At 40.5% G+C, this 24,370-nt stretch overlaps 1 protein-coding gene across 12 annotated transcripts in view; it reads left to right on the top strand.

Moving 5' to 3' along the window:
* FHOD3 (formin homology 2 domain containing 3) overlaps positions 1 to 24,370 on the top strand; it is a 655,003-nt gene that overhangs the window by 521,012 nt on the left and 109,621 nt on the right. For 8 of the 12 annotated variants that reach the window (XM_054018872.1, XM_054018870.1, XM_054018868.1 and 5 more), the window contains 4 exons: positions 2,774 to 2,908; positions 6,420 to 6,470; positions 11,125 to 11,339; positions 19,136 to 19,441. In XM_054018872.1, the coding sequence (XP_053874847.1) occupies positions 2,774 to 2,908; positions 6,420 to 6,470; positions 11,125 to 11,339; positions 19,136 to 19,441 (707 nt within the window). The remainder of the gene's footprint in view (positions 1 to 2,773; positions 2,909 to 6,419; positions 6,471 to 11,124; positions 11,340 to 19,135; positions 19,442 to 24,370) is intronic. The other 4 variants (XM_054018871.1, XM_054018869.1, XM_054018863.1 and 1 more) reach the window with 2 other exon arrangements.

The raw sequence follows: 24,370 nt of genomic DNA, 5'->3' as shown, positions 1-24,370 counted from the left end.
GTGAAGAGGAGTATTTTTCTGATCCCAGCTAGTGATCAACTTATGCTCTGAAGTATGATGCCTGATAGCTCTTGTAATTTTGACCTAGCTAACATAATTCCAAATAATGAAGTAGTAGTTGTTATTAACAATTATAGTTGTTGCTATTAATGATGAATTGGCTGTGAACTCCTTAGATCTCACAGAAGAATTTTAGGGATAGGTCTGGGTTTCAGTCTTCTATGAGGGACCAAACTCCTTACCTCCACATAAGTATGTCCCTGATCCTCTGGATAGTTATTATTTATTTGTATTACTTATTGTATTATTTATTTGTACTATGTGCCCAGAGACCTCAGTCAAAGAGGTTGGGCTCCAGTTTATGCTGATGTTGTACAAATGTAGTAAAAAGATACTCCCAGCCAAAAAAGCTTACAGTCTCACGGTAGCTGTCTGGTCTTTTTCCTTGATCTGCTTCTAGTGTTTCTTCAGGTTTCAATCAGTCGTAACTGCTCTTGGCTGTATATTGAGACTTCAGCCTTCAAGGCAGCTACCTGGGGTTTCAAGTGATTGGACAAAACAGAACTGAACTGATGGAAAACAGTCAACTCACAATTTTGCCATTTCTCTTGTTTCATGTACAGATGTTTATACCTGAGACACTGCCCAGTTTGACCATTCTTAGAGCAGTCCTTGAATCATATACTGTAGCCATAATTCAACAGAGCCTTTCATACCACATTAGGTGATAGAGCTGTAGCCTTTTGAATCTTTAATTCTTGCTGAAAGCTCTTTTTGAGGGTGGGTTGAAAGTCAAAGGTCATAATCTGTTTAAAATGCATTCCAAGGAAAGATTTACCATGCAAGCTGGACCATCAGGATGGGGGGGGGACGGGGCTAGTGTTGAAGATTATTGGATTTTTTTATGATTTTGAGTGTGATCCAACATTGTTATTGTAGCTTCACCAGAGTGCCAGAAACAAGGTTTACAGGATATCAAGTTTTATAGCCCCTTATGTAATGTTTATCTGGGTGGACTATAACATATTGAAATTGAATTTAATGAAATTATTGAAATTATACTTACACTGACCTGCTGCCAATGTGGCCAAAACGTCTGTCTTCTACAGGATTCCTCTTTGTCTAAACACAGACAGACAAGAAAGAGATCTTTACAGGAATAGTTTGGTCTTTTGTTGCTATTGCCTCCACCTGTGAATCAGTGGGCACTATAGACAGTACAGTGCTTAGAGCAATGATAAATAGAAGGAGAGTATCTGAGTTTGTAAAGGCAGTGGAAGTGTATTCGCTCTTGTACTGCTAAATTTGTGACTCTGAAAGGATTAGGCAAGTTAGTTTCTTTTCAGAGAAGGGATTCCTTTCTTTATGACTGCTGATCCCTTAATTCCAAAGCTCACATTACAATCATTTATGAACTGAACAAGGGCTTGTCTACACACAAGGGTGTACTACTTTAACTCTACCAGTATAGTTAAAGCAGTGCAATCCCACTTAGTGTGGATGTAGTTTTATTAGTATAAAGGTGCTTTATACTTGGATAGCTATTTCTGTATGGGAAGGGGGGAATAAGCTATACTAGTATAAGGCACATTTATATAACTGCATACACATGAGGGCTTTTACCAGTATATAACTACTTTGGTAAAACAACACACCCCTAACCAAAATAGTTATACTGGTACAAAAACTGTGTGTAGACCTGGCCAAAGCCTGAAGAACTCACATCTGCTTTCAATGATGACTACTCGTTAAATGTATCCACTAATTACAGTAGCAGTCTATCTTGCAAAGCTAGCATCTGATAAATCCTCCAGAAGTGGTTGCTTTGGTTTCTACTAGCTGCAGCCACTGTTCATCCTTGATGAAAGGGACCGTGTTGTTTGGCTGGAAACTTACCCAGCTATGCTTGAGCCTTTGATTCTATTTTAGCAGACAGTTGAACAAGAGCTAAAGATCTGATACCTATTACTAATAGTGTGACTTAGCTCTGTTGCACTCTGATAGTACACTAGCAATCAAGTAATAAACTTGATATAGCAAAACTAAGCCCTTTGTGCCTTTTAATGAACCAAGGTCATAATCATTAGCACTTTCCCTATATATTTTACTGATTTGTTCCTGTACTTACTAACATGAAAGGTCCAGATTGCAATATTGCTCAGCAAAGGATTAATTTTGCTATTGCAGCAACTGCTAAGATGACAAAATTCATGAATTTAGCAACATAATGGCAAGTATTAATAAGCCTCATCCTAAATTTCATTCAGATTCTAAAATGTAGTTCTATCATCTTTTAGTATAGCTTCTCATTATACAGTATTCCTTTATTGTTTGATACATCAGCTTTTGAAGCATTGTTGCATAACATGTTTGGAAGTGCTAGCAAAGTGTTGCACTTCTATTTTTATTTCAAAATCCCGTTATGGAGTTCGTCCTTTCAGTTAGAGCCATAATGGTGTATAGCTGGTTTAAGTGATACTGCAATTGAAAGAGGCTAAACAATTCTTAAAAAGATTTTGCATGCACCTCAAAGGTTTAAGTTAATGTAAAAATTTTCTAAAATATCTGCAGCTTTTAAGGTCATCACAGCTTAATAAAGTAGTAGTTAGCAAGGGTGTATTATGTCAGTGTTTTGATGCATCTTTGAATTAATATTTCCATATCATTCCATGTGTCGGAAATGTATTTCTGACTAACTCATGAATGTTAACAATTTCTGTCTGTATAATCAATAAAAGTGGCACTGTGAAATGTGATCCTCTTTGGTCTGCAGGCCAGCATTGGGTGGTCTCCTTACATCATCTTATCGGCAGCACCAAGAATCCTTGGCAGCGGAAAGAGAGAGGCGACGTCAGGAGAGAGAAGAGAGGTTGCAAAGGATAGAGCGGGAAGAAAGAAACAAATTCAAGTAGGAGATAATAGTGTTCATTAATGATTTGTTGCCTTAATGCAATATTTTCCTAAATAATAGGGAAATTACATTGCAGTGTTCTTCCTCCAGCTGTGTGCCAAGGTATAAACATGTTTAAAGATTGATATATTAAACAAAGGGTATTATGAATTGTAGCATTTAATGAAACTGTCAGCTTGTGCATACCTAGCCAATTATACTGGCTAGATCACGGCACAGGCCCCAATTCATTAACCAATTTACTCTCCCTCAAACCATCATGTTTATAAGATGTAGAGGTTTGGGGGACGGGTCTCTTGCTGCCTTAATTTTTTGATAATGAAAACATTTCACTTTTAGGAGCATAAGGTACTTTTTGAAATATTGCACTTTTTTAGAATACATTACCTCCAGTCCGCTTTAGTGCATCGAGAGTCATAGAAAATAGATGTATCAGAATCACTACACAGACAAAATACAGGGCCTAATCCAAATCCCACTGAAGTAAATGTAAAGACATTCATTGACTACAGTGGTCTTTGGATTAGGCACATCGAGTTAAAATTTATATCAATCCCTCCCAAATGGGAGAAATCAAACCATTCTAAATGACATAATTTGCCAAAGGCCTGAAATTCAATATATGTATTAGGGAGCTTGCAGGAGTTCTGGAAATGCCATATATAAAGAATTGGTTACCCTGTTTGTTAGCTGTACAGTGTCAGAGCAGATCTCATTGGAGTGGGACTCCTTGTCCATCTGCAGTTATGAAATATTCTCTGCAAACTGCCTAGAAACAATAATTTCACTGTGTCATAATCAGGGTGTGAGGAGAAGAATGTCTTTCATCAAGTAGAAGTCAGAATTTAGCAGGCTATAGACCGGAAAGAGTTGCTGTCTCCTCCATAAAGCATTTATTTTATAGCCCTAGAATATATATTAAGAATTTGGGCACTAGTTTTCATGGAAATTTGTCTATTGAGATGCAGGTTTAGGCCCTTTTCTGTTTTAGTAAGCATCTAAGAAATGGAAGCAATCTATTGTGTCTATAGTGAAGCTGGGAAAGAGGGTACTTTGTCCTGTGGTTATAAGAGAGGTTATATCAAATCAAATAGAAGAAAATGAAGAAAGTTACACATAAGCCTTCTTTAGTCAGCGGAGATGCCCTCCTGGCTACAGAAGACTGCTAGTTCAGTGAAGAAAAAAGGAGCAGGAGGGCAGGGACTAGGGCACCACAATAGTCTTCGGCAGCCAAAAGCTGCCCAGGTTCTTCTGAAACAGAAGCAATTAGATCCCAATCCTCTAGCTCTAAGCTCCTTCCAAAAACTCTCCCTCCAAATGGTATCATATTGCTACAGCAGGCAGTCATGAGACAGCCAACATCAGCTTTCAGAAAGGAAACTCCCAGACCAAAAAAGCCACACAGAGCATTTGGCAGCTTGAATGACAGATCTGCACATCTTACCGGCAACATATAGTGATAGTGCTGCCATTGGGGATGGTTCCTAAGGTTAGAAAAATGAGACCATACAAGTGAAATTAAAAAAAAAAAATCTTCCTCCCATTCCATGAGCCCCTCACAGTTGTTAAATGAAGAGTATAATCCTGTGAAGTGCTGAACAGCCCAAATTCCTAAATACATTGGCACCCTTAAAATTTTCCAGTTAGCTAAGATTTGATTGAGATAACTAAATAACTTATTTAGGTACATGTGCAATATTTGAGTTATTTTCCATAGTAAGTGTAGAGCAGGCTTTCCCACTGTATGAGACATACTCCCAGGGTGGGGAAGGGGTGTAGAGGATCAGCTTGGAGTACATGGAGAGGCCTCTCTGGGTATGTCTACATTGCAGTTAGACGCCCATGGCTGGCCCATGCCAGCTGGCTTGGGCTCACAGGACTCAGGCTAAGGGACTGTTTAATTGCAGTGTAGACATTCGGAATTGGGGTGCAGCCCGAGCTCCAGGACCCTCCCCCCTCACAGGGTCCTAGAACCTGGGCTCCGGCCTGAACCCAAACATCTACAGCACAATTAAGCAGCCGCTTAGCCCGAGCCCTTAACCCAAGTCAGCTGGCCTGGACTAGCCACAGGTTTTTAACTGCAGTGTACAAATACCCTCCGTTTTCTCCAGAATCTCAGCTTTCTTTTTTTTAAACGTTAGTCTCCTAGATGTTAGGGTTGCAAAGAAAATATAGAAACTGTGAACCAATGTGTAACAAACACGTTGATGGTGTCTTTAGTTTGAATAGAGACTGAAACTCTAAGACATGCACAGCATCTTTCAATTCAGTGGGCGCTAATTCCAATGCCAGTGATGAATGTCAACATTGTAGACTATTTCATCAAAGCATGTAAGAAAGGAAGTATCATATTATGAAGATCGTCACCATCTGCTCTGAGTGACTGCTCATTTGGGGTAGAGCCTTAACAACACATAATAGGATTGAAGGGGAGCTAGATCAGTTTCATTCTCCTGAAGGGGACTCTCCTTTTTTAAGGATTAGGAACCCGTGGTCTAGAGAATAGTGCAAATATTTAAGTATCTTTATCTATATATACAATTTGACAAATTTTTACGGGTGACATCTGTATGTGAGTGCTAAGGAAGGGGCATGATAACTGTCTTCAGATGTTTGATTGGTGCATGCCCCAGGGATGGTGAGTAATTATTTCATTTGATACACAAAGTATAAAAAGAAATAATGGGATGTGATCAGTAAGTGGAAGATTTCTGGAAAACTTCCTGGCACTGAGGTCTTATAGGCTGAGAAATAGTCTGAAGTGATGAAAGTCCCATCAGTTTTGTCTAACCACTTGACAAACCACTATGAAATGGACTGTAAGGAACAACCTTGCATCTGCAGGGATGTGGGCTAGATGTTCTAACAGGACTTCTAACTTCTGCAATTCTTATATAACCCTATGAGATAAACATGCTGCAAATAATATAAAGAACATTTCAGCAATAAAAATCATGGGTGGGACATCACACCCAGTAATTACACTACCCAAGTGTTAGGCAAAGTTGATCTGGCAAAAGTGAAAGAAAAGAGTTACTTGGGGACTTGTGGGAGGAGAGAATAAGAGGAACTGGAGGAGAAAGAATAGCAGAAATGTGAGGACAGATGTAAGTAGTGGCATTTGAGGACTTGTAACTTGTCCAAAAGTCAGGGCCATGAAAAATAATAGGCAAACATAGAATTATGTGCCAGAAATTCTATTTTGGGCTTCTAAGCCTGTAATTCAGAGTTGCCCATTTTTATTCTATGCTTAGTATTCTTCCCCACTGTACATATTTGGCATGATGGTGACATATAGTGTATCTATATACATCTGAACACACATACACCCTCTTCCACATTTATTCAGAGAGTAGATGCAAATATCTTCAGTGTAGATAGTCAACTTTCATTACCTTTAATTGTCTTGGTTTAGCTGTTTATTTTTCTTGTTATTTACATCTGTTACCTTCCTTATTCTTGTTCCTTCTTATTCCTTGGTTTCCTCTGCAACTTATTGCAACTTTAGCCGTGATTATTTAGACAAAAGAGAGGAACTAAAGCAAGCAAGAGAAGAGAGGTTTGTACCTTTTGCTTCCTGCTTTCAGTTGCTTTCCGCTTATGTCCATTATTGTGTGGCTGTTGGTTATTTAAGTACACTTTTAACCAGGCATGCAAGGGACAATTTTATTTAAAAAGAAACCTATAAAAATGTTGTACTTTCACTAAAACAAAAAATGAGTCCAATCATGGGCGTAGGAATAAATAAAAGTATAGCAGGACTGGTAGGCATGGGATTGGTTGATTGACATAACTTTTATCTGTTGATTTGGGAAATAATACCAAGTATTACATTTGCACCAGAAATTTGCCCAAATATTAGTATGGTTATAGTTCTTCTAAACCAGTGTTTTTCAACTGATGGGTACAAATCTTCAGGGGAGGTCAGTCAGGTGGTTGTGAGCCACTGAAAATGTTGTTATTGTCAAAACCAAAGAAAATTGGTTATCAAAAAAAATCTCATTCCCCCACTTCCAGGATACCCTTATCCTTCAAGGTTCAGTATTTTCTCAGAACCACTCAAAACACACAAATAAATTATATAGGCTTAACATTGTTAGTATTGATGATTTTTTTTTATTCTTTCATAATAAATATAATGGTAGTTTCATTTTTTTTTACTCCAAATAAAAGATTACCAACTAGAAAGGTTGAGAAACACTGTACTAAACAATTAGGTTCCTACGCCTATGAAAGCAAGTTTTCCAGGAGCACTCAAATAACAGACTTTGTCTTTCAGTAGTTTAACCTCCATCTTCAATAGTGGTTATTAAAGGCTAGATGGAATTCTTGTTTTCACCTGTAAAATGTGCATGTTACTAACCAGAGAGCAGACAGAAAAAATCAAGAATGCTACAATTCTGTTTCGCATAACATATGCAGCATCCTTACCATTGAGAGACTACTAGACAAAACGACCCGTGGAATCCTTTAAAAATCATATTTCATTACATGAATGTGAAGAAATCATCTAACTGGTAGATTTCTCTCTGACAATACAAATCATCACACAGGAGGCAATTTCCTCCTTCAGACTTAGAGTCTGATCTAGCAGCAATTCTATTGTGGCTAAGGTAGCCATTATTAAAAATGATTTTGATGTTTCTAAAATCAAACAGAAGCTGATGTGCTTTCCCTCATCTTTACAGCCAAAATTACAGCCATTCAAAGCATCTTGTGAAATTAAGCACATCTGACCGCATAGCACCAAACGCTGATTGTAGCTGGGTAAAAGCTTTTACCGCAATCCTGCTGGTCGGCTAGATTTGAAACAAATTAGAAGTGAGTTCTCCGGCATTTTCAAGTTGTAATGGAACATGCTAAAGTAAGCTGGAGTATTTTTTGCAAATGTTCACCAGCAGGGCATCATTGCTATGCTGTCTGGGCCAATTTTACCAGTCATTAGCAATATATCTTGATGTGTATATATCTTGAAATGAAAAGCTAAACTTTTATTTCCTTCTCATGAAGAGGAAAGAAACATCCCTCTTAGACAGTCCGTAAATGCTGGCGGAAGATGCTACAATGGAGGTCAAACATCAGTTATCCATTGCATTGGCCTTATGTAATTTTTTTTTAATAAAGTCCTTTGCATCAGACAACTTCTGACAGTGCACTTTTATGGGCTGTTTTGCAAACATATATCCCACATTAAAACAAAATAAGCACAAAAAGCTCTGTTGAAATCCCCCATTGTCTAAGTTTCTCCAGGTTTTTGGAGCAGTCTTGTGTAGTGTAAGATATTATATGAGCCCCTGTATGTAGTACCTATGGTAATTTATGTCCTGAGCCAGAGCCAATTGAAGTCAGTGGGAGGTTTTCCATTGACTTCAGTGGGCTTTGGATCAGGACCTTAATGAGGAAGTAAAAAGTTTTAACTCTGCATTTCCTTGATTTTGCAAGTATGAATCAGCAACATTATTTTCATGTATTTTTGTGTTTGATAGCAGATTGTTTGCAACGATAGTTTAAAAATGTCCTTGCAAAGGAACACTCCTAGACCCTTTCCTAGAGTTTTACAGTTCAAATGGAAATGTTCCTGTTCTTATTCTGACCTATATCCGGTGACTTTGCAGAGGGTCACGTAGCATTCCCAGGGCACTGCTCACAGATCTAGAGAACTTCGGATTACATTTTTATTCTCTGAAACAGAATAAGTGGAATTGATTGCTCATGAAACATACGAAACTGACAACCCAGGGGTTTGCTGCCTTTTAGTCATAGAACAGGTTCAGCATATGCACTGGCACTGCAAATTGCCCTGACCTAGAGGAACATGGAAGCATGGATGGCAGCAGTGCCTCAGCCCTGGACTGGAAGAACCACATGTAGGAGAGAGACAGTACACCTCTACCTCGATATAACGCTGTCCTCGGGAGCCAAAAAATCTTACTGCGTTATAGGTGAAACCACGTTATATTGAACTTGCTTTGATCCACCAGAGTGTGCAGTCCCGCCCCCCCGGAGCACTGCTTTACCGTGTTATATCCGAATTTGTGTTATATCGGGTCGCGTTATATCGAGGTAGCGGTGTAGTTCATTCTTTATACGCATTCAAACCCTGGTTTTCATAAGACTGCTAACAAGAAAGCTAATGTGATGGTGCTTTTGATAATATAGATACCTGCTCACTAGGAACTGAATTGAAACCATCTACTCATTTAACATAACTCACTTAACAAATGTGAAATGGAAACAACTTTTGGTCTAGATTCGTACTTGTTGCCTATTGGTATCAAGTTCCATCTAGACCTTTACTAATGCCCTGAGTTACCCAGTATCCACGTGAACCTTAAATCTGAATATTCTCCATCTTCACTTTCTTGTGTAATGCCATGAGATCTGCTGCTATATGAGTTCATTTTTTACATTTTGACTAGATTCAGTTGTGTATGTTGACAGACTGCTATTTTCCTGGTGAATTTAATTCTGCAGCACAAAACCACAGAAGCTAAAAAGTTAAAACAGCTGAAAAAGAGCAGAGGACAATAAAATATTGTAGTTCCGCATGTTACAGGGGGATCAGTCCAGATCGTTGCTGTAGTGCATTGGCACATTGCAGAAAACTTCATTGCAGCCAGCTGTTCTGTACCTGGTTTAGCTGAGCGATCTATTTGAACGTCTCTTTATGAGTCCGAAGTTCCATCTGCCCAGTTTGTGGGGAGAGGGAAGGCTGAATACCTGACTGACTGCGGTTAAAATAAGGGCTGGTTTCATTAACTGTGTAACAAAAGACCATGATAATGTTTGTGAAGGGCTTTCTCTTCTTTTGGAAAAAAATCATTCTTTAGAATTGGCTTCATGCTAGAACAGTAAACAGTTCTTATTTTATAACCATACAAGTATGTGGCTTATTATATTTTCATCCAAAGTTTGTAGGGGTTCCTTTTCCTGCAAAATCTCAGTTCAAATCATGCCTATACCTCCAGAGGAATAAAAGAAAATAAGTTTGTTCTTCATTATTGTGGTTTATAATAATGCAACTTGCATCAGAAAACACAAGACGAGCTCTTCAAAGACATCTTTATATGCTGTATAGTTATGCTTGTGAATATGTGTGTCTGATTACTAAATGCACTAAGCATGTTTGTTACCACATCTGGCTGACTTCCTTACCCTTACTGAATTTAATATACACGTGTACATTAATTCTGCCTGTCAGGGAGGCAGGATTGGGGAAGGGGCTGTTCCTTGTTATGATGTGTTTACAGCAGTGGGTTATTGGAGGATGACCACATAGTCTTTGAGGGACATAGGCGGTAGTCTTGATTAACCTGTTTAACAGCTCACTTGTGGGTAAGACAGAATCAGGAGCCTGTTACAGCTGTATTCATAAATTTATTCCTGAGCAAATAATGGTGGATAAAATTAGCAGACATCTGGAAGAGGCACATATTCCAAAGTTATTTTGGTCCAAATGTATAAAGCACAGTATGAAGAATATGATTGGTAGCTGGTCTTAATAAACAGTTAGTGAGTTCTGCCTGCCTAAAATGCAAAACAGATGTATCTTTGTTCTTTTAAACTGACTTTGATGAATAAACTATATGTGACGTCAGGTCCAAGCTATTGGATGTCTGAGTCCGGCAGAGAAATTTTTTAGAATAAAAAAAAAGAAAAGTTTCCATTGTAGACTCTGGAGAGAACAAAGTGAATTCCAGTGCATTGCTCTTAGAGCAAATAGAAGCAGGTTCAGAGCCTTAGATAGTCCTCAGTCCAAACATTTATTATTGGTATTATTTTCAGGGAGAGCTGCTTTTGTCTGCTGGACTGAACCACTTTCCCTCTCCCTGCAGCAAGTCTGGGACTTCGGCTATTTGCATCAGTTTAAGGGGCTGGGTTTTTTGGGGGGCTTTCTGGGGAGAGGGGGTGGAAGAGGGAGCAGGCAAATGCTTCCAAAAAGGAGGAAGGCAGGACTGTGTAGACAGGATACAATATCTGAGGATTGTGTAATGATACCATTTTTTGTTTTGTCATGAGCAACTTAACATTTTTTTGGTTAATATCTTTTGCCTTGGTGCACTTTTACTGGCAGACTGACCCAGCAGTCAGTGTAGCACTGTACCCCTTGTGTCAGGAAATCAGTTCATTCTCTGCAGGTGCTTCGTCCCTAAACAAGCATCAACCACTGGCTTCTCTTTCTTTACGGAAACCCTTTGGAATTTAACTTTCAGATACAAATACTTGGAGAAGTTGGCAGCTGAGGAGTATGAGAAGGAGCTGAAAAGTCGGAGTATATGCCGAGGCAGAAGTGAGCTGTCCTTGAACTTGAGCTCTCCTTCGGCCCCATCCTCTCCCATTCCCAAGTGCATCAGCCCAGCATCCGTAGAGTCCCAGGAGGAGCTGAAGACCCCTTCAACACCCCGTGGGACACCTCAGCCCCCTGAAGGTGAGTGCAAGGGAGGATGGGGAGAAAGGAGCTAATTTTGTCATTGTGTCTCTCTGTTAAACACACATTTTTTGTGCATGAATACAGGAATATAAGCTCTAGGGTGCCACAACTCATTTCAGAGGTCGTAACTTGACAGATTAGTCTGTGCTGTCTGTCTGCATTTTTCTCTTGCTTTCTCAAATGCCTTCTGAGCTACTCATGCTAGGGATATGTTATAATTCATTGTTGTTATTATTTATGGTTATTATTATTGCCCATTGTTATTAGAACAAAATAATTAGAAAATGCAACATGCAGAGGATCTGATTTTAGCATCATGTTCCTTGTATATCAGTAGTTACTGAATACTAAAACAATAGTGCTCCTGCCAACACATTTTGCTTATGTGGATTCTCTGAAAGAAATGCAACTGCTGAATGCCAAGATTATAACCTTCCAGCATAGCACAGGCTGAATGTGACAAACAGAAGAAATATTGAATTTAAGGGGGAACTTTGTTGGTTATTTTTAATGCATACAAAAGAATTAAAATTGTAGCAAAACTAATAATGGGGACCAAATGCAATTAGGAAGAAGGAAAGTATAATTAGTATTTTATGTGGTTTGTTTGTTGTCATATAATGTATTGGTGTCCAAAGTGATATTATGCATGCACATCATTCCACCACTTGCATCATGTGTCCCTCTCTCCAAAAAATCCCAAACTTACAGAGATGTATATTCTTGCCACGTGATGCTGCATTAACATTGGGAGCCTCTGTGCATGTTGAGGATGAATTATTGCCATCATTTTCTTTTATTTGATGTGATTTCCTGCTACATGCTATTGGTGATTAATGCTTCTATAATTTGCACTACTTGGTTTTATTGGATATCATGGCTTTGAAGCATGTTGTAAAGCAATACAACTGTGAAAGAAGATACTGAGGTTGCACTTTGACTTTGGTCGTATTTACTCTCATAGCATTAAATCTTAAGTCAAGTTTATTTAGTTTGAGTTTACATGATTTCGTAATTACGCTACCAATTTCTTTGGATAGTAGAGCCCCCACAAGTCTCTGTGGAATCATTGCTCAGAAAATATGGATATTTTCTGGTAACATTTGTCTTTCAAAATATTTAAAATCCCAGTTCTTCAAATCCATTATTGCTTTTAGAGCAAATGAGCTAGATTTTTCCACCATTAGGATTTCACAACTGGGTAAGGAAGAAGTATCTCTTTTATGATGATTATTTTAACATATTTCCCCTGGAAGCATTTTTAAAATGACAGTATAAAATGGAGCATGTATTTAGAACAGGTGCACAGAGTAACTCCAGGCAGCTGGACAATGGAGAGGCTATCAACAGACAGACAGCAGGTGCACTGGGCATCTGAAGTGAAGCACCTAACGAAAACAGGTGTACATGGGGCAGCCAAAAGATAGTACCTGGGAACTGGGCAAGTGGGCAGAGCAATGGCTGGCACAAAGCAGGTGGGCAGGGCAGCAGCAGACAAAATTCAGCAGACGGCAGCTCCGGGCATTCTTCAGGTAGCTAGGACAGCACCTGTATATGGGCCCTGAAATGTATTTATTTCAGTGGGAATTTTACCTGAATACGGATTGCTGTTTCATGCCTTCAGTCAGCAGCAGGAAGGCAGAATTGGGGATTTGGCAAGTGAGGCAGGGCAACAAACACCCCACGCTGCTGTGAACTGGACAGCACTAGACTGGCTGACATTTTGTGTGCACGTTTTCATTCACTGAGCACCTCACACACGCTAATGAATGTAGCCTTACAACAACCCTCCACAGTCAGGAAATAATATTTGCCCCATTTTATGAACGGGGAAACTGAAAACATTGACTTGCATACGGTCATATAGGGAGGCTGAGGCTGATGTAGGAACTCCGCTCTCCCTGAATCCCAATCTAATGCTTTAACTGTAAGATACTGCTTCTTCCCAAGCAAAGAGAAAATTGCAGAAGGAAAACATGTGCTACATTCTATGCACTGTAAGACACAATCCTTCAAAGAAATGTGTTAATTATTAGCTGGATTCTTTTATTTGGTGTGTGTGATTGAGGGGAGATGTGCAGTCTTGCTGAGTTCCCAAGTTTGGGCGTACCACACCTATGCAGCTAAAAAGAAAGATTCTCACCAGCCCCAATGGATTCTGGGTGTGCCCAGACATTTGAGTTAGGAGGGCTTGATTAGAAGTGAAATTCTGCAGACAGGTCATCTTTGTCCATGGAGATGCATGTATGCATCCCTCAACAGGTAGGAGTTGAGAAGGCTGACTCAGGGTGGGATTATCTAGCTCAGACTCTGGACAGTTGTTAAGGAGCAAGACTGGGAATCCTTTTGTTCTCTTATTTGGCTTGTAGGACTGGTTCACAGCCACATATGAGGAAATGCCACAGTTGTTAGAAACACCAAGTGCTCTGGCAATGACAGGTTCTTTTGTGGTTGGCTCTGAAATGGGTTGTGCAGAGGAGAAGTGGGGGGAATACAGGATGTGGTGGGCAAAGCTCTAGTGAGGAAGGTATGAAACAGTGTGAGCAGCTTCTTCTCCAGACCCACCCTGTTAGCAGATGTTTGAACCCTTGCAAGGAGATGCTAATTTACTCATGCTGATTTTGATCCTGATCTTGTAGACATTGCATGTATACTTAACTTCAAACTCATGAGTAGGCCCATTGAAGGGAATGGGAAATGCTTAAAATTAACTAAGCATGTGCGGAAGTGTTTGCCGGATTGGAGCCTTGCTGAATATGATGGAGTTGGCAGTGGCCTACTTGATCAGAGAAATCAGACTGGGGTGAGCTGTCCTAAGAGTGGAATTTCAGGAACTGCCAAACCTACTCTTAAACTTGAGCTTGTTTATTTTGTGTTAACTTGTCAATAAGGTCAGGAGACAATTAGTGGCTCATTTGTCACCTGTCCACTCATATGTCTGCCTGCTGGCTACTCCACTAAGCTCACAAAGCATCCCCTGAATTGATCAGATAAGAAGGCAGGATATGTGGGAATAACAGGGTCTAGAGAGGTCAAGTAGTCTATTTCCCTTTTAGTGCCGAAAACAGAAGCAGTTGCAAGTCAGGGTGGGAGCCATGAGTCCAGAGAGAAATCAGATGATGACTGCAGCTTCTTGCCAGCCACTGTTATGAGTTGGTGGAATCACAGGAGGCAGGGTTGGGAGTCATGAAAGAAAGATGGAGGGGTGAAGTGAGAGGGATTTAGAATAGGTTGAGGAGAGAGGAGAAGCCATTACGGAATGAGGTGGGTGTTACAGTGAGACTAGTGTTGCTAAGGTTAGACATACAGTTAGGATGGGTGGCAGAAGATAGGACTGTGTACATTAACAGTCTTATACAGTGGGGTTCATCTGAATTATGTTAGGCTCCTGGATACAGCAAACAATTTTTAGGTTTTAAGAAATTCAGCTTCCTTTCTTCTACTTTGGAAACACACAGTGCCAATTACTCTTTCAACAGCAGCAGCAATGGAAATCTGAACACCTGCTGTCCAGCACTCACAGCTTCCGTCTTGGAACTTGACAGTAGTGGGGTTTCATAACTTCTTGGGAACCCTGCAATTCCAGCATTTGCTCCTCTGGGAATGCCTCACTTTTCTTTTTTCCTGTAGTAGACTTGTATTGTTTCATTTTCAGCAGAAACATAACCAGACATATGATACAAAATACCATGCATCTTAAAACTTCTTCAGACTCCCTCCTGCTAGTATATCCACCCCAAACGTCCATTCATTTAAAGAAAGTACCTTATTCACCCAATTTATTTTAATTGTAAAAATTAAATAAAATTTAATTTTGATAGGAGGAAAATGATTTAAATGCTGCCAAAGGGAAGTTATAACCATTCCATAACCACTAGTAAACTCAACTCAATCTTAACAAGAACTGCACACACACACACACACACACACACACACAAAATGAATTTGAGATAAAAACATGATAAGCACTCCACTCACAGTGATTTATTGAGATCTATTGACACAGTGCAGCCAAAAGGATCTCAGCATCATCAGTGCCAGGAGGCGTTGGACATGGATCAGTCATGTGCTTCGGATAGAAACTGATTCCATCACCAGAGTAGCAAGCGAAAACAAGGCTGCCCGAAAACAACATGGCGTAGACCTATGGAAGCCGAGCTGAAAAACCTGGGGCACAGCTGGGGAACCATTGAAAGAAACAGACAGGAGAGGAGGAGCTTTGTCACTGCCCTAAACACCAGAGGCATGATGATGATGATGACGACAATGATTTTGCCCTTCCAATACTTCAGGAAAACCTACTTTGCTTCCATTAGCCCAAATTTAAATCAAAGTCTTTCCTCTTTTAACCAAATCCCTCATGTCAGAAGCATAATTTTAAATGCAATGCTACTAGTGTGGCAATGCGTGCTTCCTTGCCTTGGCCCTCCACAATGCTTCAACACATATCTGGAGGGCTCACTTATAGGGATCAGAGGATGGTTAATCTTTTGGGGCTTGTCTTCACTATGGGCTAAATCAGTGTGGCTGCGATCAATGCAGTGGGGGGCATCAATTTAGCAGATTCGGTGAAGACACAATAAGTTGATGGGAGAGCGCTCTGCCATTGACTTAATGAATCCACTTCAACAAGAGGCAGAAGCTATGTTGACCATAGAGTGTCTCCCGTCAACACCACGTTAAGTCAATGTAAATTACGTCAACTTAAGTTATGTATCTTTACTAGAGTAACTTCGATTGACTTACATCGCTTCTGTAGATAAGGTCTTAGTCTTTGTCTCTATGCTGTGTCTGCCAGCAAGGTTGCCAATTGTCGTGGTAGCTTTTCTTGTGTGAAAACTGATCCAGTAGATGCTGGACTGAAACCAACAATTCATTTCACATAGGTAACCAAATAGACATGTGCTGAGAATGGAGTTTATCACGTCAGCATATGTTCTCTCCAATAGCAACATGACCATTACATTTATCATATAGTGCAAATGCAAGAGACAGATGTATGGTGAGCTCAATATTTTTATTCTCTCTGTAGTGCGTGTTGAATATTTAGTATTTTTGAGTTTCACTGGCAGAGGTTTTGGTGGATTTATATTACTTATGTTGTTTTGGTATATCTTGGATCATTTGACACTATCTCAAAAGCTAGAGAGACACCAGCAAAGTGGTTGAGTAACAGCACTTCGGTCTTTTGTTCTGGAAGTGCTTTTCTGTGTACTATAGCGCCAGAAATGGCAGAATATTAGGCACTCCCTGAACTAGGAAAGAGATAAATAACATACTCCAAGATACTATATTGCTATTTACACTTAGTTATATATTGGCTTGTGTTAATGTACCACTTCTATCTATTACATAGGAACTATTCCAAATGCATAGAAAATGTAAAACCACCTCTAAGCTATTTGCTGTTTAGTTTTTTCTGCTCCTAAACATTTATCAGATATTCCCAGTTCTTTCCCCTGTTAAACTAAAATCTCTGATGTAATCTCTTGACCAGGGTATCATAAATAATGTCAGATCTGGCCACGTGTTCAACCATTCCCTTCTTTTTAGAGAAGCTGTTCTTTTCAGTCATCAGAGAACAACTCTTTTGGAGAGAAAAATCGGAAGTTCTGTTTCATGTGCCAATTGTATAAAGGTTAGCTGATGACAGACGTGTCTTTGTATGTTGTGATCATTACAATGTGACAAATTCATAGGTCTCAAATATCTCAGTATCATGTTAGTTATGTGACAGCTATGTGACACAGTCTGACTTCTTAAGGACACTTAAGTTTGTATCTTAGCAGTATTGTACTTCTGGCTTGTCTTGAAAAGAGATAGTGGTTTCCCTATGTTCTGGAAGCTATGGCTCACAGACGCTCTCTGTGGTTCAAATTGTCTGCCCAATTAATATCGTTAGATCTGCTCTGTATAGAATGCTGATTTTCTCTTGGGTAATCCATGGATGAGAGACACCTTAGATATGATGCAGAGGATTAGATAGATCCTGGCCCCATTGACTTCAAGGGATCAGGACTTCACTCTTAGCATTAACATTTACAAGTCAAAAATTATGCTTTGTAGGCTGTGTGAAATAGGACTTTACTGAACACTATCTGGTTTAGTGATGTGATTTGGAAAGGTATGCTTCATAGAAAGATAAAGATAGGCTTAATAAAATGTACAAGCATGCATTCTTAGAAAACATGGCTGGATTTTTGTCTCAGGATGTGAAATGCCTTTGCACTGAGAATGAGAGAAACGTAAAGAATCCTCATTACCTCCACTATTTTGGGCTTATGCCTTCTAAGTCTAAATCCATTTATTCTCTCTCTCTCTCTAGAGCAGTGGTGGGCAACCTGCGGCCCATCAGGGTAATCCACTGGCGGGCCACGAGACAGTTTGTTTACATTGACCATATACAGGCACGGCCGCCTGCAGCTCCCAGTGGCCACGGTTCGCCGTTCTCAGCCAATGAGAGCTGTGGGCAGCCGTGCCTGCGGACGGTCAGTGTAAACAAACTGTCTCGCGGCCCGCCAGCGGATTACCCTAACGGGCCACATGTGGCCCATAGTCTGCAGGTTGCCCACCACTGCTCTAGAGGACTGAAATTTTAGGTCCCTCTTTGTTACACTCTTTCGCCCAAAGGCTCAATTGAATTCTAATCTCTTTAGTTCTCAGAATATGTCATGTCATATGTAGCTGAATCCAGAAACCACTACAGGGCCTGAAGTGTATATTGCAATATTGTAAATGAAAAGTAAGCAACAAGGGGGAAAACCTGATATGATTAAGGTATTGTAGTTCAACCGTCTTGCACAAGATTTAATACAGAGATAATGCAAAAACTGTGTGGACCTAAATGCATGTACATTTTCATTACTTTTGCATGGCCATTTCAATTTGCCAAGAGTTGTGGGCTGCTTGATGTGAATATGTATGGATGCTTTCCAGTGTCTTCACAGCATAACAAAAAAAACATCTTGCATGTAAAAATCTGCTGGTTTAGCTGAAACTATAAGGTGAATGACTGGATTTCACTGTGTCAGTGATAAAACAAGAAGGAGGAAACCAAGTGCACCATCAACAATGTATGCCATCTGCCAACCAATTACAAGCTAAATTTATGCCATATGCCATCCAATTGGAAGCTAAATTTATGCCATATGCCAAGCAGTTGGAAGCTCAGTTCAGTTTTGATGTGGCTATTCTGAAGTAAATATGCATGAAAAACATATGCTTTCTTTTAACCAAATTTGTATGACACTGTCATTTCCAGACTGTGCCATTTATCGTGCTTATAAAACTAACAATTGTATCTTTTTGTTGAAGCCATCCACATCAGGTGAAAAAGAAGTCACCATAAAAATTCCTTCAGAAACCAAAGAGGATTCAACTACAAGGCACTCTCCACTTTACTTTTTTGTTTAACTCATTCCTTATAGCTCAGTCTGTGTGTTGAGCTTTCATTGCTAGACATGGATTGGATGCCTGTTTTCTGATGGTTCAACTCTTTCTGTGACCACAATAACCAAACTTCCAATGAATTATAAGTAAAAAATTATGGATTAGGTTCAGATTGTAAGCAAATATAAATCAAGCAAGACTTGCCAAGTTGCACCCATGTTTGGTTCTGTCTTCACACAATGATCACCAGTCTCTCGCTCATAAAGCTAGACTCTCCATGGACAAGACAAAAAAAATATATATCACTCGTAAATTCACATCTTGCTCAGTTGGATGGGTGAGTCTAGACGACCAAGAGAAATTGTTGTTAAGTGAATCTTTTTCTCCATTGTTCTCTCCACCAGTGAGTACCAGTGAACCTGAACCAGAACCTGAGCCAGAGACAAAACCAGAACAGGAAACTGAGGCAGAGGCCGAGCAGGGAACGGACACCCCACAGGAAGTAGAGGCTACGGAGGTGGGACCAGAGAGTGAGGTGGAGCAAGGTCCTGAGCGAGAGCCAGAAGAAAGTGCAATACTCAGTGAAAAAGAGAGGCAGAATGAGGAAGTGAATGAAAAAGACAACTGCTCTGCATCCAGCATATCCTCAGCAAGCAGCACTTTAGAGAGGGAAGAAAGAGAGGACAAGTTAACCAGTGACAATGAAACTGGTAAAGTGAAGCTTTTTCAATAAACGCAGGCGTTCCCATAAAGAACATATTAAATCAGGTGCTTTGGTGTAAAGCTAATCAATTAACGAACCCTTTCAGCCTGTCCTTCATTAGTATTTCTTCCTTTATGGTTCAAATCCATATCTGCTCTGTGTGTGTGGAACTCCATTGACTTCAATGGGGTTTGTGTGTGCAGAGCGGCAGAAGAATCTGGCCTTAGTAAAATAAGATTTCCCTCTGATCAAGACCACTTTCTTCTTTCAACAATTAGTTTACTAACTAGTTAGAGACTGATCCTGCCACTAACCTGCATCCAAAGCTCAGTGAATTCAGTTGGATGTTCCAATGGTATGAGATGCCCTAAGATAGTTTATCATGAGATTGCGAATGCCTGTCTCCATGCTATTCACTATCATTACTGGTAGCCATAATGTTAATACTATAGGAAATTAGGTGAGGTGCTTCTCCAGGTGCTGCATTTCTTTCTTTTCTTCCATCATTCCTGTCTTGGTCCTGTAGAGCTAGAAATGCCTGACCATGGTTTGGGTGGAGAAGGCATAAGGAGAACATTGTCCTAAAGGAAACACTTCCACAGTAGCCAACAGTAATGGCTGGATGAATCACCAGGTACACTCAAAGGATGTCACCGCCTGCACACATACCCTATGCCTCAGCCTGCTAGGGGAGGAGTTGTGCCACCTAGAATTCCCTCTTGGGAGGTCCAGCTCCACGTGGCCAGCAGCCCATGCCAGTGACTAAATGGCAGATTGTGGCCCTTAGTAATTTGATTCTTATACAATTGTTTACTCTTGAATTAATAGCTATAATATAATTAACATGGCCTCTAAATCTTATTGAGGCACTGTAGTGACGCGCACTGTTCTAAATGGAACATTTTAGATGTTAAAATAAATTAAGTATCGTATCATATGAAGTATATAATCACGCTTTCCTGATGAAATAGGAATTGTTTGAAATCACAGAGATCATGTCTTGGTGGTTAAATTGCCAGCCTTCGGACATTCGCATTTTTATCCATAGATTCTAGGGCCAGAAGGGACCACTGTGATCATCTAGTCTGACTTTGAGTGTAACACAGACTTTGTGTGTAATACAGGGCTTCCCGCAAATACACCTCTACCCTGATATAACGCTGTCCTCCGGAGCCAAAAAAATCTTACTGCGTTATCGGTGAAACCGTGTTATATCGAACTTGGTTTGATCCGCCGGAGTGCTCAGCCTCACACCCTCCCCCCTCCGGAGCGCTGCTTTACCACGTTATATCCGAATTCATGTTATATCGGGTCGCGTTATATCGGGGTAGAGGTGTCATTCTTTTTTAACTAGTGCGTATCTTTTTTTAAAAATGCAGTATTGATTTAAAAATTGCCTGTGGTGGCAAACCCCATCTCTTTGTTACAGGAATATGTTACTAAAATGTTACAGGTTCACTATTGTTCACTATTTAAGGGTCATCAACTTTTCTTCAGTGCACAGAACTCTCTTTGATGTCACTGGTCAAGGCTGGTATATGGCTCCATGAATACCACTATACCTTTGAAGAAGATGGATAGATAAATGTCTGTGTAAAAATATAAACCTAAAAGATGAGTTGAGGATTTAGTCCCAACAAACTTATCTCTTTGAGACAGCAGTTCCACCTGAGAAGGGCACAGTCAGTTTCAAGGACAGTCTTATCATAAATTTGGATCCCTTGCCTTCAGGTCAACAGAGATTGTGTTATAGTGCAGATAATGAAAAGTGGAATGGAGGCATTGTTTACACCATCAGTGCTATTGCTTAGTGGATTGTGAGGGGACCAGCACATGAAATAAATCATAAAAGTTCACGCTCACTCTCTCTCTTCCCTTCACCCCCTTTCTCCACCAATGTAAGGCGACTATTTTAGAGTAGATGATGAAAGGCTTTGAACACAGAGGATGGAGACTATCCTCTGCTTCCTCCTCTTCATGCAGGCAAGATGTTGCTAACTGTCAGTATTGCAGATTACTCAGCTGGTGTTCAGCAAAACTGTACCGGTTATGAAACAGACTATGGCTCTCATCACACTGTTGCATAGTCCAAATGTAAACGAGGAGCAAATGGGTTACAAATTTTTTTCCACATACAGCATATTTTAGTCCTGGCTGTTTCCAACATGATGAACTTTAACTTCTTGTCACATTGAATCCATTTCTCATAAGCTTCTGCAGTACTATTGTCGTATTGTACTATAGCTTAATGAAATGCTGGCTTTTAAAAGTTGATAAACTTTAGCAGTATAGTAAAGGCTCGTTGGTTGAGAGACCTAAGGTGTTGTGAATTACTAAAGTTTGCAATTTAGTTGGTAAGGGAGCAAATGCAGAACTAGAAATCATGCAGAGTACTCGGTCTGCATGAATTATTTTTGCATTCCTAGGGTTTTGTGCTTTCTCAGACAGTTCTCAGATTCCAGGAAAGGAGCTGTCATTCATGGATTACATTGCTGTGCCTGCCCAGACACAGCAGGGGCAAGGAAATGAAGTGTTTGGTTTTTGACTCCTCCTTCCTTAGCATCAAACACACTGATCTATGCTTCTTCCAATCCTTCTCATCCTAGGGAGCACTGCAAAGCGGTAGCCAGGAGAAGTAGTGTGCGGGGGATGCATGGGGGAGGGGGCAGGGAGATCTACAGGAGTAGTAAGAGCAGGAGGCTTTGCAGAGATAATCTTATTTGGCTAGAGAAGAATGAGGTAGATCTTGGGAGCCTAAAATGGGGATGCAAACTCTGTTGGAGAATTTTGAGTGAGCAGAATTGGAAAGGAATCAAATCTAGGGAAACACAGAAGGTGAGAATCTAGAGGGGGGGGCAAATTTTGTAGCATGTATAGAGTGGAGCCTGGGAAATCTTGGACAGTTCTGAAGTCTTTAGGCAATTGAATCTGGTTGGGAATTGGTCTTTGTGAAATCCATAGTGAAGGGGAAGAGGAGAGTCTGGAGGAGATCAAATTTTCTAGGGAGGCAACCTCAGAAAAATCTAGTATCAAATCTTGAGAGAGAAGAGGTAAGGGAGCAATCCTGTAGATGGGATGTTGAGGAAAAGGGGAGTGAAGTCACAGTTCAGGGCAACTGCACCTGTATTCCTCCCTCTGTGGTCCCTTGAGGTACCCATTCTAGACTCCAATCTGCATCTCTCTCCCTCCTGCACAGTTCCCTGCTTACACTGTGGTAATCCCCAGTAAACCAGACTGCCTAAATAGGCCAGCATCTGCATTTTGCTTTTTCACCACAGCCTTATGAACAGCATAATTACCAGCAGTTATAAGTTACAGCACAGCCCTTTATGAGCAAGCACATTTATTGTTAAGGTAAAAGTATTACAGAGATAACATATAAGAACAATAAAATTTCCTAACAGCTTACCAGGATTGACCCAACGGTCTTATGTGGCCTCTGTAGGCCAAAGTCCTTCAAACCCTCCCCAGGAATGATTGGGGCCCAACTTGGACAGAAGTCATGTCTCTTTGCTGGATCAGAAAGAAAGTTCTGAGTCAGTTTAAAATCAGGCTTTTTATCCACAAAATCCTTTCCTTGTCTGGTGACCTCTGGAGAATCCAGTTTGAACTAGTATATGTGAACCTCTCCAGCTGGTGGTAGCTCTCTGGAGAAGTTCACTCTCTGAGTGAATTTGCCTAATTTCCTCCCACTGTTCTTAGTTCCTGAAAGAGCTGTGGTCACCCTCCCCCACAATGGGAATTACGTAAAGTCCGTGCCCACAATGATATATAAACTTAATACACTAAGATCTCCCAAAGATATTGCAGGAAATTGCCATATCTGTCACAAATGGGAAAATGAGGCAAGGAAGAGATTGAGTGTTCAGGAAAGTAAAAGGGGAAGAAAGACAGGGGCTGCCTGCATCCTGGACAAAAATAATTTGCTGTAAGCTGAATCTTTCTTAATGTTGGGTTCAGCTTCAAATGTGGTTAAGAGCTAGTATGGATGGGGCCATAAACTATTCAACATTAGAAACACAGGTTGGAATTCCAAGGTTGGGAATCTGCTCTGTGATGCACAGTGAATTTTTAAACCCATTTTAACTTAATTTAATTTTAACAAATGATTCAGCTAGACCAGTTTGGGGTTTGGGTCTCTTGCCCATAGTGTTGATGTGGCCACTGAACTTGCCAAGGAAGAGACTTACCAGAGCAGATGGAAGGGGCTTAAGGTTATAGAAATAAAATAAGTCAACTGATAAAGACATTAAATTTAATAACTGCTAACATGAAAATCCTGACAAAGAAAAAGAGTAGAGTAAAAGGAGAAACAAAAATAAATAAACTCAAGAGAAAATGCAACCACAGAACTATATATATATATATATATATATATATATATATATATATATATTAGCATTGTGGGACTCACCCCTGCGGCGCCTCCTGCTGGTCATCTCTGGGAATTAGCTCTTCGACCCAGAAGCGCCCTCTGCAGGCCAGTGTCCCACTCGTCACTTGGCCCCTGTGTCCCTCCTGGACCCGGTGCCCTGTTCTCTGGATGCTGGTAGTAACCCCTCAGTCTTAGGGTCTCCCCTCCCTGGGGAACCCCCAACCACTATCCCCACCTCACCTCAGTATAAAGCTACTGCCAGTCATCATCTAGCCCCACACCCTGGGGCAGACTGCAGTATCAGTCTACTCATCACTGGCAAGGTTGGGTTTGGACCTGCTGCCTTGGCCTACACCTGGGCTGCCCTCTGCAACCCCCAGTACCCCTTGGCCTTCTGCTAGGCCGCAGCCTGGGGCTTTCCAGGCTGGAGCTCCCCAGCTCCTCAGCCTTTCCCCAGCCCTGCTCCACTCAGGTACCCTGTCTCTAGATCCCTGCAGCCAGGCCCTTCTCTCTCTGAAAACAGAGAGACTTCTTCGGGGCCTCTGGTTCACAGCCTTTTAT

This window comes from Malaclemys terrapin, chromosome 2 (genome assembly GCF_027887155.1).
Source record: "Malaclemys terrapin pileata isolate rMalTer1 chromosome 2, rMalTer1.hap1, whole genome shotgun sequence".
Taxonomy (NCBI): Eukaryota; Metazoa; Chordata; order Testudines; family Emydidae; genus Malaclemys; species Malaclemys terrapin.
This window is presented reverse-complemented; position numbering and strand designations above follow the sequence as displayed.